This window comes from Pholis gunnellus, assembly GCF_910591455.1.
Source record: "Pholis gunnellus genome assembly, chromosome: 6".
NCBI classification, from domain to species: domain Eukaryota; kingdom Metazoa; phylum Chordata; class Actinopteri; order Perciformes; family Pholidae; genus Pholis; species Pholis gunnellus.
This window is the reverse complement of record NC_136532.1, coordinates 13,373,919-13,393,772: the sequence shown is the minus strand read 5'-3', so window position 1 is coordinate 13,393,772 and position 19,854 is coordinate 13,373,919. Positions and strand designations below refer to the sequence as shown.

At 40.5% G+C, this 19,854-nt stretch overlaps 1 protein-coding gene across 1 annotated transcript in view; it reads left to right on the top strand.

Annotated features, from left to right (window-relative positions):
• Positions 1 to 9,793: 9,793 nt before the first annotated feature.
• edil3a (EGF-like repeats and discoidin I-like domains 3a) overlaps positions 9,794 to 19,854 on the top strand; it is a gene marked incomplete at its 5' end in the record, with an annotated part of 95,424 nt that continues 85,363 nt past the window's right edge. Inside the window, one exon of the mRNA XM_079161166.1 lies at positions 9,794 to 9,857. Coding sequence (XP_079017292.1) covers positions 9,794 to 9,857 — 64 coding nt within the window. The remainder of the gene's footprint in view (positions 9,858 to 19,854) is intronic.

Here is a 19,854-nt window from a genome sequence, read left to right as displayed (position 1 = left end):
GTAAAGTATGGCACACAGTATGTGTGTGCATTTGTGTCTGTGTTCACACATTTCGAACTGATGACACTTTTTTTCTGGTAAACTATGTAAACGAGTGTGAATATCAACCAGATGGAGAACAACTGCAACCCACATGTGTGTAATTAACTGTGGTAAAGATGTTGAACAAAACAACATATATGCAATTGTCTGTTTATCTCATACATGCCCCCTAAGATACATGCTTTATGGAGACCTACGTGGGTGGTGGTAGTGGGGACTCAGGAGAGACCTTGACTGATTCATTGTACGTATATGTATGTATTTAGTTATATATAGAGAATGTGTGTGTGTGTGTGTGTGTGTGTGTGTGCGTGTATATATACCCACACACATACACTTGCTGTTATTCAATAACAGTGCTACAGTTGTACTGTATCCAAATGCATTAGAAATAATAGTCCTATTATCCTATGATATTAAGGTCTCGTGATAGGCTAAAAATCTCCTCATCTCCGATAGGAAAAGCAGAATTCGTTTTGCTGGTTTCACTTCCACCAGCAGTGTGCTAATTAATCCGCAGTGTCCTCACTTCCCATAGCTGTTTTTCAGATATCTAGGGGGGGGGGACAACACACATTTTGGGAGGCTTATGTCGCTCAAAGATGACTCTTGAATGGGAATGGAAAAATGTCAAGTGTACTGCTTTGTAAAGAGAGGGATGAGTACATTGAAAATCCTCCTCCGCCTAGCAGAGTTTCTCACTGTCTGACACAGGCGCAGCCAAGACAATCCCCTGCATACCCTCTGAATTATTTACATACTCCGGTGGGGGTGCATAAACATTACTGTTATATGCCTGGCTGGGTGAGAATGGACGCAAACATACTTCGACAGCTATCACATTACAGTATTCAGCCTGAGAACATGTGATGGTGGAAGAGTCCACAGAGAATAGGGGAGCAGTATCTGCAAGCCGGGTCGATGTATTGATCGTAACCCAGGGACCAATGGTACTGTCATGTCAGTGGTCACCCCAGCTCCGCTTAACGTATTGATTATTTAATAGTTTTTGCCATGGCAGTCAATGATGATGCAGGGATTAATCTTCAACATCTACCTTCCCACTGTCTCTACAGATAGATCTGCAGAGTACACAATGTCAGGGCATTGCATTTTAGATTGGTTTAAACCCAAACTGTTGGGAAAGAGATTGTAAAGTTAATACAAAGAAATAATTCTGTTGAGGTTGATTACCTATCATGAAATGGCAGCTTTTCAGGGATGCTGGCCTCCAGGGTGCTGTTCTCTATCAATACCAGTTAAAGGAATGTTTCTGTAGCATACTAGTACAAGGGCATTGGATTGTTGAACATACCCATACGCTTGTTTCCATTATAAATGAGGTCCTTAGTTTGGGATGCACATCATTATGGAAAATAACTTTGGATTGTTCTCCGCTCCTTTCTTTTTCTGTTCTGTCTGTTTTATTTTTTAACACACTTGTCATCACAGCTTCCTTTTTATGTTGTTGGCTCATCAAATATACTCTCAGCTTAGTCATTCAATAACGTGGTGTACAGTATAGATGTTGTGTTGCTCACAAATGACATTCATCTGAACTGAACATATGATTGAATAATACAATTAAAGTAACAGCTGAATTATTCAGTGAATAAACTAAACTAAAACAAAAATAACTTGTCACACATGTGAGTAAGCAAACACTGCGATACTGTTGTTTTCTCTGTAAATGGAAGTGTCAACTCTTGTTTATCTCAGTCATCTCCTCCTTTTCCACCCACCTGCATGTGCTTTGGCTGAAGATGTATCATCATCTTCATCATCGCCGGCTGGGGGGACAAAACCGCTATATAAGTACTCAGAATCAGTACATTTTAAAACATGCCTGTTGAGAACAGAACCGACTGCTTGGCCCTGTGGTGTTGCTGCTTGCAGCTTTCTCGAGAACTGCTCATACAGACAATTTCACACTCGACACTGCGCTGCCTTGGGTCCTGAGCAACACACCTACCATGACAGAGTTGCGTCACACACCCAAGTTGTGCTCACCGTCAGAAATACCTGTGAAATAGGCCTACAGTCTGGTTCACAGGAAAACAAACTCCAAGGGCAGACTTTACCGTTAAAGCAAGGTAGGCAAAATATTACTGTTACTAACTATGTTACTATTCTAACTCACTTAACTCGGAAATAACCAAAAAATTACATACTGTGTACTTTTACTTCAAGAAAAACATTGTAATGCTACATTTAGCTGACAGGGAAATATATTACTGGTTACTTGCAGATTCAGATTTTGCTCACGGTATGTAACAATTCAGATATGCATATTATTCATTAAACTTTCCACAATCATAATATAATTAAAAACTCCACCGTGGACAGACATTAGCTTACTTATACGTACTTGTTATTCCAAATGATACTTGCATAATACTGACATTAGCGCTCTGGGAGAGCAAGAGGGCAACAGCTGAGCAGGAAAAAAGGGCCGTTTTCAAGCATGCTTAAAAAAACAACAACTTGCAATTGAGACTCTAGTACAGGCCAAAAAAAAAGAGAAAGCCCTCCACAATCAGGCACCCTCCTACCTCACCGACCTGCTTCACCACCACACTCCAACCCGTCGGCTCCACTCCTCTGATGCCAACCTCCTGTCCCTTCCACTCAGGACCAAGCACCGGACACGGGGTGACAGAGCCTTCTCCATAGCTGCCCCCTCCCTCTGGAACTCCCTCCCCAAACACATCCGAGACTGCACTGACCTTTCCATCAAATCACAAATCAAAACCCATCTATTCAGAACTGCTTTTAATGTGTTAAAATGTTAGTGTATAGCTTTCTTTTATTTGATTTTAATGTAAAGTGTCTTTGATAATTATGAAAAGCGCTCAATAAATAGAATGTATTATTATTATTATTGTTAAATATTTACAGTTTTTGATTTGTCAGTTGTTCTGCGTATTGTGTATTTGCTCTCTTCACAGTTTTTTAAGTGCCCAGAATTCTCCTCCGTACATTACTTTAATAGCAGTAAGATTACATTCATTTCAGACTTTTCCCTGTATCCTTGTGCTAAATCTACATTTTTAAGCTGATATTTAAAAATGAAATAATCTTGCTGGGGTGACGTGCCTCTGAGGTTTACATCTTTGTCAACTTATTCACCCCTGATGAGTTTGCATCACTGATGTATGTATTTGAACTTTAAAAAGACAGTTTAAGCTGTTATAACCATGTTGGTGAAATGGATAGTTTAGGCATCCTTTGCAGTATGTAACATCATTTGAGAACTCTTGACAGACTTCCATAAAACAGCATGTTTGCTTGTTTATATGGCCTTTTTATGACACTTTAAATACTACACAAACCCACACCATCACAAGCAAATAATCAACACATGCACACGTACACAACAAGCAATAAAATACACAAATACACATTTATGTGATTCCCAAATGCCTTTGTGTGCAGCTTGATAATATGCAAGAGCCTCTGGGTGTCAGTAAATACTATGGTTCTAAAGGAACAGAGGCCTTAAGTAGCCTCAGTAAATGGTTTTATAAGCAGTTCACTGAAGCATGAGGTCTCCTTACCTGAAACCCCTTCGCATTATCCCTCATATACTACCACTGATACAATTTATTTCCCGGCAATTGTGGCACAGACCAACGATTTCCTTGATTGAATCTATTGCTTAGGATAAAAATAGGCCCTCGCTCTTCAACGAGAGTGAGTCACATGTGTCCATGTGCTTTAGACATGGGCTTCACGGCAAACCTCCAGCAACTTTTACATTTGGAGAATCCAAATCAAAGCCCAAATTTGTTGTAACTCCAATTTTCTCCAGATGTTTCTGGTTTAACAGGAATTGATTTAAGAGGTTTGCCAGGACTGAGATTAGTGCAGAGGGCAAACAGGGGCCAGGTGCCTATTGCTGAGAAGCAAACTTCAAACAAAATGTATCTCCTCTGCTGATACTGAAAAAGAAATATCCGGCCTTTAATCACTCGGGTCAGAAAGGATACTCTCAGGACTACCTAAGTTTGTCTTACTGGTTTTTTTAACAGAACATTCTGAAATATTATTTATGAACTTGCTCTTCCATCAAATAAACACACTATTGTGTTAAATATGTAATACTCACCCTGGATCCTATTGCCTACATTCCTACCAGTTAAAAGCAAAGCAGAGCAGAGCCAAATACCTCGGTATACCGAGGCAGTTGATTTGATCAATCAGCCGGCAATGGAAGAGTTGGTTGATTAAAATGCTAATTAAATCAAACCTAACAAGTTGTAATTAACTCACTCAAGATCCCCTCACAACAAGGTTACACTTTTAATCAGTAAAGACTCCTCTTGGTCTATGTTGTTCCTTTTAGTGTTTTTTTTTTTTTTTACTGTTACAACTACAGATGAGCGACAGGACTAATGAACGGGTGGCGATTTTGTGGTGGTGGGTGTCATGAGTTTACCCAAGTCTTTGATGATCAGAGGGGTGGAGGAGGTGGATGGAAGGACCTTCTCATAACTCACATTGTTACATTATAAATCCTGCTGTCTCATGCAGGGGAACAGAATATTGATCTTTGCACAAGAAATATAGTCCCTCTCGGGCATTTGCTTGTGTTGATATGTGGCATTGTGGTGTAGAAAATGAGTTGCAGAGGTCTCAGGAAAGAAGATCAAACTCACAAGCTTTAAGAGCCTCTCCTTAGTGTGACCAACACATTTGTTTTGTATCAAAGATAGTTGCAATTGTTTGTGTCATGATTGCAGTGTTCGCTTCTGCATCTTTGAAGTGAAGTCCTCAGTGAAAGGTCGAGTGTCATCTCTGTAAATTGTTCTTAGAGTAAGTCCCAAGCCTCAGCCAGTGAAGAAAATATTTGTTCAACTCGAGAAGAAAAACTGTCTTTAACTTGCCGAATGGTTAAATTCTGTCCTTGATCTCAGCAGTCATATAACGTGAGCAAAATCTGACTGTGTCAAGACAAACTATAATCCAAACTGACTTCTGAAAATCTGAATAAACAAAGCTGTTTGTGATTAAAGGCTGTTTAAAGCCCAACAAGAAATCCGAATCTGTTAAAATAACACCCTCCTAAATCCTCTTGGTTTGAGGAATCCGCACAGTTAAGTTAAAAGGAGCCTTGCTGAGCCAGACAAACAATATTTAAATGTTTGAAACAACTGTTTTCACACACTACATTTCTTATCTCCAGCTATTCCAGTGATGCCGTCTAAAATGAAACTATTTTCAGACACTGACTGATACTGTACTGAATTAAAGACGAAGAAAGCGTGAAACTAGGCCATTGATGCAGATGCATGTATAGGATTACTTGCACCCCACTCATTGAGTCAGTTCTGACAGATGTTAAGTTATTCGAGCAAAATTCCTAGGTCAATTAAACAGCTAGAAGAATTTTAGAAAGTTAAGAACCGGGTGAAAGCTCATGTCAATCATTCAGTAGAACCCAATATATCACTCTATTATGCATTCAGCACAAACTGACAAAAACACTGTAGAGTGGATCGTCAGTGGAGCATAGCTGACTACTCACCAAACCCAGCCAAATATTATGATTTCCAACCGTAGTTTAAATAAGAAATACAGGTTTGTGGATGATGGGGCTCAGGCCAGTCCCTGAAACACCAGATTGCTGCCTTGGACGTATTTGTAGTGGAAACAGATGGGACGGGGTGCACAGTGGCAGCTCGTCATTTTTATGGTCACACAGTGGGGGCGAGTTATGGAAAATGTTCCTTGTTAGGCAATGTATCATGGTTCATTCATTCTGCAAAACTAAAAGCAATGGGTGACATTGTAAAAGTAAAAGAAATAGGAATACTTTTGATGTGAATGCGTTATCTTGACAGTTGTGTTTTTCTTTTCCTTTTTTTTTTATCATTATTTAGAGATCAAATGCTATTATAGCAGTTGTGCAATCTGTCCAAAAGGCCTAAATGCTCAAAGTAGTTTTATATTGAACACCGCAACCATAGCTCAATCAAAATCTAATTTCTGGTGCCTTTGTAAAGCTAGCACTCGGTTCATTATATTTGCTGCAGGAAAAAAATGATCTTAATAAGCATGACAAAGAGAGGGAAAGCATGAGCTGGTGCCAGTGCTATCACCGGCCTGGGATTAACAGAAGAGGAGAGGAATAGAGAAGCCTGCTGGGGGAACACATAACTCTGCTGTGTGTCTCAATGCTGAGAGAGGAAGGAAAAAGACGATAGAATGCAATATTCTCTTTGGAATTAATTCACTGTCTCTTCTCCAAGAGCATCTAATTTACTGTTGCATGCCTTCCTTACTGTCTCAATCTGCCCCTCGCTCCCTCTGTCTCTCCGACTTTCTTCATCCATCTCCTTTACTATCTCGCTGTTTCCATCCTGCTCTGCGTCTCCCCTCTGCTCCCGCCGCCATCACCACCCTTCTAACCATCGCCTCTATCCCTTTGCTGTCTCCCGATCTCTCTCTTTTCCTCCCCTTAGGCCTTTGTTAGACTGCCTTTGTGGTGAGTGCAGAGAGAAAAAGGGAGACCTTGAACAAGACTCAAGCAGTCTGATTGGGAAGGAGAGCGCGAGAACCTGGAGACATGAGAGCTGAGAGCGGGAGCGAGTGGATATGAAAAACCTCTTCTCCCCCTGTGAGAGACGGAGGGAATGAGAAAGAAAAGGGGGCATAGTGATAGAAACACAGAGGGTGAAAGTGATTAGCCCCTTATCCACTGTTTTAAAGAGGTTAACCTCATTAAAATTGTGGTTATGAAAATGCTGAGGGCACGCTAGATTATAAAGCCTCATGCCAATAGTACATTCTTATAGTCTTCACCCATTAAGTTTTGATTTCAGATAACCTCTGCATCCTAAAGGTCCTTTAGCCCCCCCCCATGTTCATTTGGATGAAAGGATAAAATCGTCGTGCCCTTCAAGGTGCGGATTATTGCTGGAAGAGAAATAGCAGCCACTCCTCTCCAACTCTGTAACTTTTGCTAGAAACAAAAACGCGGCGCCCGTGTTAGCGGATGAAATAAAAACAGCAGTAAATGAGTAAAAAAATTAAAAGGTCACGGAGTTTTCCAGCCCGTTGCTCATCGTAAATGGGTCCCCGTGGCCTTAATGAGGATGGATGTGAGCTGAAGAGGATTCACTGGTCTGAGCTAGGCCTCTCGACAAGGGCAAAGGAGACGAGAAGAGTTGAGTTAGAAGAAGGACTGGCTGTGGCGAGGTTTAGATATACTAGTGTGGAGGATTTACAGAATACAGTTGTAGGAGCTGTGTTCAGTGTGTAGGCTGGCAGCAGAGACTAGGGGGAGGTCAAGGGGCCTGTATTTAGTGTACAGATTTACCAGCAAGCCTCTGTGAATCCTCTCAGATAATCTCCGTTGTTTGATTCTCTCTCTTTCTCTGTCGGCACACATACAAACTGAAGCCTAATGAGGACTTCTGTGCCAGTTTTATGCTCGTATCTGCTAGCTAGTCAAACAAAAATACCAAAAAAGTTATTGCGTTCATCTGATTTAAAGGGTGAATTCCTATCCAACTCCAAACAAAATGTAATTCAAGTGAAATAACACCATATTTTTGAAACAATGGATGGTGCTGTGATCTTAAGAATAGAGGGCGCCGTCTCATTGAGATGATAGTAGACACTTTGGAACTGCAGATGATTTATAGGTCTTGACCAAGTGCAAACAGTTATAGGTCTCTATCTACATTAAGCCATAAGACACTTGATATCTTTCATGATTCATGACGAGGAGCTCGGAAACACCTCAAGGTCAGACTGATAACTATGAGATGTTGGGTAATGACATCAGCTTAAAGTCAAGCCTCGCCCTCCTTTTTCAGTTGTGGAAAATTCTAAACTAATGTGTGGAAACAGAAACTGGCACGATGTCCCTTGAAAACGATGCGTTCTCCTAAACGACCAATTGCTAACCAGTAAATGTCAGAGGAGAACATCAAGTCCAAAATTGCATGTCCTTAGAGGAGGCCATTGTACAATTACAGTGAAAACTTCTACCTCTCCTATTTTGGCCATCACATATTATACTTAACAGTTAACAGAGAGTACAATAAATGTGCAAAAGACCATTGTGAAAAATTACATTTGATTTGATCTGTAATTTTAGTCCCCGTCGTGGGTTAATCAATGTAAAGTTGAAGTCGCCAAAGTGCAATTGTCAGATTTATTTAGCTCCTACTTTCATCAAAGACCAACAGGTGGTGTCTGAAATATCACACGTGCACACATGAATCAGTGCGGTGCCTACCGGTGTGCTAAATAATCTAAAAATGCTACAGCTCTGTAAGGTAGCAGTTTACATTCTAGTTTCATCAATGCCTTGTCAGTGGTGCCTGAATGGATGGATATATGAAATCCCAAGCAGGTCATTAAGATCAACCTTTCAGTAAGATCATCAGATCATGTGTCATTTAGCTGAAGTGCCATTTTTTTAGGAAATGCAATGGTTGGCGGAGTCATGACACAATGTTGCACTACGGACACACTCTTTACCTTTGATATCCTTGAAATCAAAGTTTCTTGCGTGTTTGTTACGCTGTGTTTCAGTGAATATCACATACCACCACTCTTACTTTAGTCTTTTCCTGGAGCAACAGACAATGTTTGTTATACTGATATATTATATAGAGGATGTCCACAGAAGGCACACAGCTCTAAAATAAATCGTAATTATGTTGTATTAGATGTAACTTTTGTTAAGCAACTAATTGTAACCTAATATCTTATCGAAATGATTGCCTAATTTAATATTTTGGGTGAAAATGTTGGTTCAGGATCTGCACCCAACTTTCCAGAGAGAAGATACTTGAAATAGCTATTTACTCAGACTTGAAAAGGAAGCCATGTGGAGTGAAAAAAAAGAGGTGAAGTAAAGGCAAAAGCGGCTGATTTCAAGCCCGAACCCCGGCAGACTTTTTGGAAGTGCTCTTTGGGAGAAGAGAAGGGGAAGAGAGCCCCAGTCGGTTTACTGTGACCGACCGTGAAGCGCACATCCACCGGTGAGCAAAACGGGGACTGTCCTTGAAGCTGCGTCAATGAACACCGTCTATCCCGGATGTGTGGGGAACAGTACCTTCAAAACAAAAGCTTAACTTTTTAATTGTGGAGTATCATACATGTCACATACCTTTTGTCAATGTTATACATAACAAAATACCTTAAGTCAGCATATCTAGTAAAACACTATCTAGTAAAACACTATGTTGCGTAAGCCTTCATACTGCATGGCAATTAATGTATGAACCAAACTACATGGAAATCCGGTAAAATAATGCATGTAACGCATTGTGTACTAACCTAACCCATCCCCAGGAATCCAATGGAGTATATTATGAATCGAAACGAATTTAATTGTCTGATTTTATCTTGGAAGTCTGGTCCGGAAATGATGATTTACGCAGATTGGGTTAGGCTTGACTGTAGTTGTGCGGGAGCGTTGGGCTCAAACGCCGCTCTCTCCACCACATCGCACCACTGCGGTAGGAGCGGGGAAGGCAGCAGCAGAGAGGGGGTGACCAGGCAGGCACCGTTCACTTGTTCCTGCACGGAAACAACCCCGGTGGCGAGATCGTCAGCTCTGCCGACTTTAACACAGGTGGACTTCATCTGAGAGGACATCAACAGATCCCAGGGCAATCCCACAGCCCAGCGAGAGCGAAGCAGAGAGAACTTTTGACTATTGCTCCGTGATTTTTTGTTTGTTTACCACACCTCCGTAACCTTGGAAGTCAGACCTGTTAATTGTGAGAGGATGGGACCGCTACTCCTCTCCATCGCCCTGTGTTTGGGCGCCGCTGTCCCGCAGCATGTGATAGGTGAGTGGAAAAGTGACTGGCCGTCATTAGCGTTGTCAAAACAATTTTACACGACCAGCCTTTTTTTTTTTTTTTGCGTGGGAGTCCCACAAAACTGATCACCAGCGAGCATCTTTACATGTCGCAAGTCACCAAGTAGCCTGAATCCGATTATTTCAAAGAGGGAGGCCCACATCAATAGCGGAGCAAAATGTAATGTGCGTGTATGGAGAGGCTGTAATTGTTTGAGGAATACCAGCAGCCTTTCAGCACGGTTTGGCAACATAAAACTACCGCTTGTAGTCTGTGCACGACTCGCTACTTAATTGGTTTATTTGCGTTTGAAGGACACTTGTTTGAGTCGATCAAACAGATGAACCAATGTTTTATCCGTGCGTAATTGTTCTGTGACAAGGGGCCAAATCGGTCCATGCATCAGGCGCGCACATTCTAAGGTAGCACTGTGCACCGCTCCAGTATTTTGTGCACCCTCGCAGTGATGATCTTCAGCTGTTTATTCACTCCTCCGTGATGCTTCCAGAGGATAAAAAGAAGATGTGCGTCCAGATACAGCCCCAGTCGGTGAAGACAGAAATTACGTCACTTTTTCCTCTTTAACAATGTGAGTTTAGAAAAACAGATAAATGGAAAGACGGCTCGACAGTATGGGCTTTAGGCAAACACAGATGCTTTTGCTTCGAGGAGATATGCTCGAGAGCCTCTGGTATTAGTTGCATCACGGCACCATTATTGACTAAGATGTCACCAAGAGAAGGTCAGTTGTGCCTCGCAAGTATAATGTAGAGTCTTGCCAAAAACTGTCAGACTGTGTTATGTAGAGAGGAAATTGTTGAAAGCTTATATATTCACCTGACCCACTGGATCAGCATTCAAATAATTTTTTCACCCCCCCCCTCCTTTGCCCTGACGGTTTCTGGTGATAGGAATATTGAAGCTTTTGCCCATGCTGTATATTTTCCACGAACAGTGCAGAACAGTACCTGTGGGAGTAAAGAAAGCAGTGTAGCCCTTATGGAAGTGGGTCATGCCATCGGTCCTGTCTCTATTAATTTAGCAACATGCTTGCCTCAGGAGTCCCACATGTCAGACAGACCTCAGTCTCCACACCAGGAGTGAGCCGTAAGCATGAGTTTCTAAGGCTCCCTAAGCCTCGCAGTGTCAACTCAGAATCAGCCGCTAGAAGACATAATACTCCCTGGTAGGCCGGCATAATGGATGCAGAGGAAAAGCAGGGAGCTTTAGTGCCGTGGGTCGACTTGTTTCAAGGCTCAGTGAGTTAAAAATACACCCCGAACTTGTCCCTCAATTAATCACATCCCAGTTAAATTGGTTGTATTGTAAAAGGTTTTTTGTCCATCTGTTTCCTACAGCTGTAACCTCATTCACACAAGGAGCTGGTTTGCGCAGGACAGGGCGGTGGATGGAGAGTCTAAACTGTGTTTGATCTTTCTGTGAGCATCCGTACAACCCTCCTTGGTCACCCTGGCTGCTATTTTACATTACATTACAATACAGTCATTTAGCAGACGCTTTCATCCAAAGCGACTTACAATTCAGATTCTATCACATTTCTTCACCATAGGCACAGCTATGGGAGCAATTTTTGGGCTTAAGTGTCTTGCTCAAGGACACATCGACATGCGACTGGTAGAGACGGAGCCGGGGATCGAACCGCCGATCCTCTGATTGAAGGATGGCCCTGCTCTCCACTTAGCAACATAACTGCTCTGGACGGGCTCCAAAGATCCAGCAGCATTCAAACTTCCCGTCATAAGGAATGCATTGTGGTGATTTTAAATCCTGTTGTATTATAGAAAAGCTGTGTTATACTTATCTTTTGTGGTTGCTCAAAGGAAGCAGGTGTCTTCAGAGACAGCTGCTAACAAACACTCTATTCAGGATGTCACAGGGTGCCTCTGTCCACTGAAACAAATTGATGGGGTAGAAACATTCGCTTTCAGGTAAACAGGCTGCATTGTTCCAAGTCAGTGTGCAATACATCACTTACTCTGGTTGGTTACTGGTGCTGACTCTCACACATTGTTTGGGATCCAGCCTGTCCGCCTGGACAAAGCACATGACTGCACTAGTGGGCGCACTGTATGAACGGTGCTTTTGTGCTTGTTTAGAGAGTCAGTTTTAATGAATTTGATGCATCTTAATTTTAGTCTCAGTCTTGTTATGGCCGCGCAATTACAGCCTTTTAAGCAAATGGCCAGCCATCTGGAGGGGTGATGGGATTGTCCGCTATTGGTGAATCGTGATTAGTGTTAATATTGTTGGTCACTGTTCATTTCGCTCAAAGATTTCACTCAACACAGTTGAAGTAACACAATGCACAGATGTAGAAGCATTGTGATTTCTAGAATGATTGTGGGTTGATAATGGGCCTGATGAGTTGCTCATCATGCTCACTGACTGTAGATTTCAGTCCGTTTAAAACACGAGGAAAAGACTGACAGAAGGCTACTTCCTTGTTAGCAGGAATGACATCTGGTACATTTGGATAAACAAAAGACCTAGCTAGATTTGATTTGGATGGAAATTGTTGGCTGGCTGTAACTAAATACTGCTTTTGGTATCTTGGGGCCATGGATTGCCACAGCACAGTGCAGACTAACTCACTTACATTTCCTCCAACGCATTCTTTTTCTACAGTATATGCACAGTGGGCTATCATTTTCATGAGTTATATGATGTATTGATCACTGCAAATATATAACCTCAGACTTGTAAACAAATTGCTGCAGCAGTACAGTATTGGCTTGAGCTGCAGCAATCAGTTGATTCACTGATTAGTCAAACAACCGAAAATTAATCAACAACTATTTTGATAAAGAATTCATGAAGTTTTTCAAACATTCGTAGGTTCAAGCTTCTCAAATGTGATGATTTGCTGCTTTTCTTTGTCGTATCTGACTGTAAACTGAATGGCCTATTTTTGCCTATTTGACTGTCGGTCGAATAAAACAAACAATCTGAATACAATATCTTAAGCTTTGTGAAGGTTTCTGACATTTTATAGACTTTTAAAATGAATCAAGAACATAACAATAATTGTTTGTTTCAGTTTTAGTATTGGCCATTTTTCAGAAGTCTTAAAAACTAAATTTTATACTTCGCCTTCTCACCATTGGAGATAATGCACATCTCTATGTTAATTGTTGAATTACCATTTTGAATCAAATACTTTTCAGTGAACTTGCTGCCACTGTGCAGAAAATAAGCCGAGCTTGTGTTTGCAAACAGTTGGGGATATTAATAGAATATGTTCTCTTTAAATGCATGCAGAAGATAGCGATCCATCTAAAAGCTCATTAAATTTACTGGCCAGTGTCCACTGAAGGTTATGGAGGACGTATAGGTGACTTTTAATAACAATGACAGGCGACCTCCCTCTACAGTGCCCTTCACTCTGGTTTTAAATGGCACAGTCTTCAATCAGTCGAGAGAGGTCAGACCTCTGTCGGATCAGCAGCCATGATAACCAAAGGACTGAAAGCAACTCATTGGACGACAACATGCACACAAAGGAATACGATATGTGTTATCAGAATATACAGGAATAATTTTTTTCACAAAACCATCTCCTGCTGCTGCAGTGACATTGGCCACTCTTTATTTTTTCATGTTTGTGGAATTTGATTGGGCTATTCATTGTCAGTGCAGATAATCCTATTATGATCATTTGACTCCTCTGCTGGCAAGTTAATGAATATGGAGCTATTTGTGTTTTCTGGAGTAGGGCTTTTGTTGTCCCGCCTACATTTCATGCTTGACTTATTGGCGGGGTACTAGAGGGACGGTTACAGAGGTTGCAAAGACGCACGCTGAGGAAGTGCTCATTAAAGAACTTTAACATGGCCCTGATATAAGAACGGGCAGCACAATTGTAAAATAAATTCTTCGAGCCAGCGCAGACTCATAAGCTTTCAGACAGAAATGAATGTAATTGTGTAACCACAAGACATTGGTGTAAGCTACGCCCTGTGCTTTAGCCCAGTTCTAGATTTTCAAGGTGACTTAAGGCTTATCAGCTCATTTGTACATTAGACAGTGAAAAGGAACAAACACAAAGACAATCAGCAGTAAAAAATAGCCTCTTTCCACACAAGACTTTCCCTGTTTTCCATTAATCCTTAAATCGATCTCTGATGTTTCTATTCACACAACTCTAGAAACATTGATTATGTATTTTCCCAGACAACTTAAAAGCCTAGCATTCGCTAAAAGCAGCATGTTACACTATGACAGCTGGCATAAGCAGAGATCGTCTTAAAATTAAGCAGAGATCGTCTTAAAAGTACATAGATTATATGTGTCATTTCATATCGAGTGTAGGACTACTTCACTTTTTTCAGCTAGATCGTGCAGCAGCACATCCTTTCATAGTTCGAGCAATCACAAGACCACATGCTGGTTTTAAGTAATCCCACTGGGTCACGATTAATGATTCAACTTTTGGAGACACAAGCCGGGACCACACTGCAGGCTCACTATGTGTGTGGCAAAAAAAAAAAACACTGCACATAATGAAGTCATATGATGTCTTGTTTGAAATGAACTGTAAAATATTGTTTGGGATTTTCCCGAGGCTTGCGACTCTCTTGACTAACTAAAAATAAATATTATATTAAGAAAAAAGCCATCCAAAGCCATCCAGATAGAACACATCTCGCCTGAAGAAGATAATGTCATTTTATGGTACAGTTGGCCTTAAATTGCTGTTAAGACAAATCATTTTTAACATGCAACATGTAGCAGGCACAGGTTCAAAGCACTATTCAACATTACTGCAGAGTAGCTAACCATACTGTTAATGCATGGTGATATGTGCATGAACAGTGGTTTAATAGGCCAGTTTAATGTGATGTTGAAATAGCATTTAATATTCATAGAAATTCATCTTGATAGCATGAAGTAAAAGCTAATCAACACCACATTTGTAGTCGCTCACGCACATTTGCTCTGGCTGCAACCGCGGAAAATGGCTGAAATTATTCTCAAATTATGTTTACTTTTTTCATATTGTTATGTATTATAATTATATACATTCATCACAATTTGTGCTATGGCTTACAGGCCAGACTAATTACTGATTAAAGTCAATGATTCCCTTTTAAACACAAACGTTGCTTTGAGTTCAATAAAGTGTCAACACTGCAATGCCTTCATAATGTTTTTTGCAATAAGCAGCATAAGGCTACATTGTAATGAAGCGTTATGGTTTTACATTTGAGGTGGTTGGGGTGCTTTGTGCTAATTGCATAAGAAAAGTTAATTTAGACTTCTCTATCAGATCACACAGCCTGTGATCGGAAAAACTAAAATTAGATTAGAGCTCTTGTGCTGCGTTCCAGACAACTTGGAACTCAGTATTTCCGACCTCCTACCAGAAAAAGGCCCGTGGAACGCCACTCAAAGAGTTCCTACTAAACTTAAGGCAAATCCTTCTTCCTCGACTTCATGATGAAGTTCTGTGACGTCACATATAATAGCAACACCCATGGAAGCGCACGTTGTAAATTAACTCAAAGGCAACGTAAGGTTAATTTGCCTGTATTTAATTGAAACAATACATATTTTCAAATCTTAAAACCTATTCTTTATGTACATTTATGTCAAAATATTTTGGCAATATTACTAGGTAGCTGGTAACGGTAAACAATCTCTTAAAGTGTTTTTCTTCCTCTTTTTCACTTATATAGGCTGCTCTGCTGAGTTCAATCGTGTGTGTCAAAGAAACATCAGTTTGTCACGGTCAGCCGTGTCGTTTTTGTTTACGTTTGGTGTCATGAACCTGGACCGCTTGGAGGGCGGAAGTTAGCAATTTTACTTGAAAAATCTGACCTCAGACCTTGACTGCATAAATCTGAGAAATACAGTCCAAATAACTGTGTACTGGCCTTGTTCCTAAAACAGCATTTGTTAATTTCATTCTGCTTCTTTTGCTTGTCCATGAAATGGGAAAGCCCACATTTCATCATTCTCTGCAGGGTTTTATGGGTTTTTAAGATGCTTTTTTAGACTAAAATGTGTTTTATCAAGTAGCGAACAACTTTCAGGAATGTGTGCATATGTTGTGTGCTAAATGTTACCGAGTGTGTGTGTGTATGTGTTTGAGTATGTATGTGGAGAGCTTCTCCACAGCCCCGATACAGAGCTGGGGATAAGCTGATCATAAATGCTACAGTTTTTAGCCCCGGGGCCTTTATGATACAGGGTTTCATTATGTTTTCAGGCCGTCTTTTGTCATGTGTTTATCTTGCATGTTTATATCGCAATGACAATGAAAATGAAAATATGAAAGACCCAAGCCAAGTTCCCTTGCCTTGTCTTTTGCCTATTGATTAATGCAAAGGGGTTAGCTTCGTTACCCATGTTAGCAACAACTTTGGCTCAGGCTCGCTTGCTTGCTTAAGGTGGGCTGGCCTTTAAAGGTGGAACTGTATTGCAGTGGGAGTGAATAGTGAGCGCTCTGGACCCTCCCTTTTGTTTTGTCAGGAGAGTGTCAGAACAGCAACGGCCATTCATTATGGTTGCTGGCCATGAGTGAAAAGTCCACTTCTCCACAGCAGATCAATAAGCAGAATAAATTATTTTGGATTAAGTGCAGTACTGCAGCAGCCTGTACATCTGAGGAGGTGTGAGCAGTTTGAGTCTGTTTAAGCTCTTTTGTGAGACCAAAGCTTTAAGACAGTGAGATTAAAAATGAAATGTCATTTTTGAGAGTTTAAAGCTTGTACGTGGATGGATGAATGACGCATAGATCTTTGGACGTTTGAATGTTTCATCCTTACACAAAAAGCCAGCTGCTGACACATTTTTGCAATGTAACATCTTCTGAGTGAAGATATAAATATCTGTTTTGTTTGTAATTTATATATTTGTTTCCATCTATCAAAGACTTTTCCGATAATGTGAGTGTATCGTTTCAGTTTTATGGCATTATCAGGTGTGTGTAGGCCATCCGGTCTCATATTAACTTTGTAATAGGAGGATAAAACAAGGGGGATCAAATAAACCCAAAGTTTGCAACATTTATGCTTGTATTCATAGGACAAGCCTGCTTTTGTTGCTGCAGACTGGAGTTAAGCCTGCTTTAGTCAAAAAAAGATTGAGGAGTAAAAGCAATGAGCTTAGCTTTGGTCAGATAAAGTCTCCCCATCGGGCTCTGGAACGCCACTGCATTTGCAATAAGCCCAATCTACTTATTTGAGATCAGATGGGTGCAGGTGGCTTACATTCTTACATCCAACAAGCCCTAAGGAGGTGCAGGCTACTTATTCTTATTCTAAAAGCATACTTAAATCATGAGCACTCATGTTACAGTCTACACACCAGGGTCTAAAAGAAACTTGAGTCATTAACTATTTCCTTCTGTTGTTTGAATGTACAGCAAATTATGCCACAGAATCTGAGAAATGCATGTTTATCAAAATGAACTAAAAATGAGTCGCTGGTTGACAATAATGCGTCTCTCAAATGTTTTTTTGGGCCGGGTGCTAATTATCTTTTACTATTCTCTTTATGTACAGCCGTTGTTCTGATGATCTCTTTCTCTTTTTACTCACTCGTCTCGTACTCTTCACGTATAATGAGTGAAGTGTAGATACAAGCCTTGTTTTAGGATGTGTTTGTGTATTTCATCTCATGCCCAGACTCATCAGCTCTGTAGTTTACAGCATTTTAACTTATATTTGACTATGACAATACCTGTACTGATGATGCCGGGTTCTTTTCTGCATGTGTGTGTGTGTGTGTGTGCGTGTGTGTGCAGTTGGGTGGGTTTGTGTACTTAAAGCTGGGAGAGGTAACCCAGAAATGTCACCACACAAAGTCTAGGCAGCAATTCTGGCTCTTAAGCACAGTGTGGATGTGCATCTATACTCCACTCAATTGCCAAGAAAACAAAAACAGCATCGCTTTATTTATCATGTCAGCCAGCCTGCTTTTACACTAAATTGTGCTGAATGCCCACAAGGGGTTGTTTGGTGAGTGATTGAAAACAAGAAGGAGCCTATCTATTAAAAGAAATGTTAAAAAAAAAATATTCTTTACGTGTTTGAAATTAACAATCTGTATAATGCTGCATTTCAAGTGAAAGCACATTATTCAATTCAGATATGAACAAACTGCCCTGGACTACTGCCAAGCACTTTTCAAAAGGGTTATTGGAGGTAGCGGCATGAAGTATATGCTGCACATTGAGAAGTGAAGTGCAATTTTTTTTAAGTGCAATATCTCCAGACCAGATGTTTTAGATTACCTTTGGGGTTTTCAGTACCAGGCAGGGGGAAAAGCTGAGAGCCAGGATAGAAATCGCCTTTAAAATACAGTTCAATGAAAAGCAACTACTCGACTTCAAACTCCAAATTAAAGCTTATTAGAAAACATGCAGCCCATTGTTGCTAATAAAAAGGTGCAAGGGTTGCAACATTTTCTTAATTGTTAGGTGCAGATATGTAACCGATTATTAGATTGCTTTTTCTTTACAAAATCTTCTTTTTAAGGGTGTTTCAGAGGAGTAATCATAGGCCAACAGAAGCCCTAGTGAATTGAACTTGTCTCGTGAAACTCATCAGAGGCAGCGACAACAAGCAACAATTTAGCTGTTACTCACTCCGATGAGCACTGAAACCCAGGGCGTGGCAAAGAGCTGCTGGTCTCCCTGACTTGGTGACAGGAAGAAGTTGAATTCAACTTAATGCAGTGATGCGGTTTAGCATTGGGCACTTTTGAGCTTGTGTTTTTCTGCTATTAAGCTCCATTTGACTTTAGATCAATAAGAAAACCGAAGAGTGTTGCTGTAGCCAGACTAAAGGTTATGTCAGTGTATATTTACAGGGACATCAGTTAAAAGAATGGGGTGGATTTATTACAAAAAAGATCATATTATATTACTGTGTTAAAAGATAATAATTTACTTTAACACTACCACTATCGGTTTGGATTACCAAAAGGTTTCTCTGCATGGACAGCAAAGCCCAACAAGCACCCCCACAAGCAAAAGCATGCGAACACATTGCTGATAAGATATACTACTCTGAATGTGTGGCACGGGCCTAAAAGTTGGCTGCAGGTGTAATCGCATTGTAAACCCCCTTACACTGGTCTTTGTGTGTGTCCATTAAAGTTATCACTCGGGAGCACACGCTGTCTGTGTGTATTTAATATGATGAGTACAGTATACAGTATCAGTCCTGTGTATTGAGCAGTACTTGCTGATATGCATATTTTTAAGACTGCAACCAATGACAGCAAAGCAGAAGGAAAGACGAAATAAATACATTTAGTAATAATCCAGCAGTTACATAAAAGGAGACGATTTTGAACTGCTACACTGTCTATGGATTATCAGTTGTTGTCACTTAGTGTAACGGAGTTTAAATCACGGAGCGTATTTTTAAATTCAAAGCATTGAAGAGGGATCGTTGTGGGATATCTCACCCTCTCTTTCTGACTCTGTCTCCCTCTAAGTTATAATTATAACACATCAAATCAAGGTTCTAAGGTGGCTGCTGCAGCTGAGCGAAGATTTGTCTTGATGTTGTAAATAAAACTATTTTACAGCTGTTGCCCGTACTGTGTATGTTTGATACTAGACCATGTGCTCATTTTGCCGATGCATGCTTGCTTATTTAGATCAATCCTTTCCAAAGACTGGGTCGGGAACCACAGGTCAGTCGCAAAAGATTTTATTCGCCAAACAAATTTGCAGAATTTCTTCGGGTTAAGAATTTCTTAGCCTGTTAACTCCAACTAAATGCATCTATTTGGTCTCATTTCTAAAGTACTTAACATGTGTATATGTTTTTCAATAACACATGCATAAAATCAAGTGATCCATCAAACGTATATCTCTTCGAAATGGCAAGTTTACCTATTGATGATAATATAAGGTGATGTGGCATTAGAAATGGTCAGGAACGCTCAATTTTCTCTTCTCACAATTTATAGAAAAGACCTGTTGTCTTTGGTTTGTCATTTTTAGAAA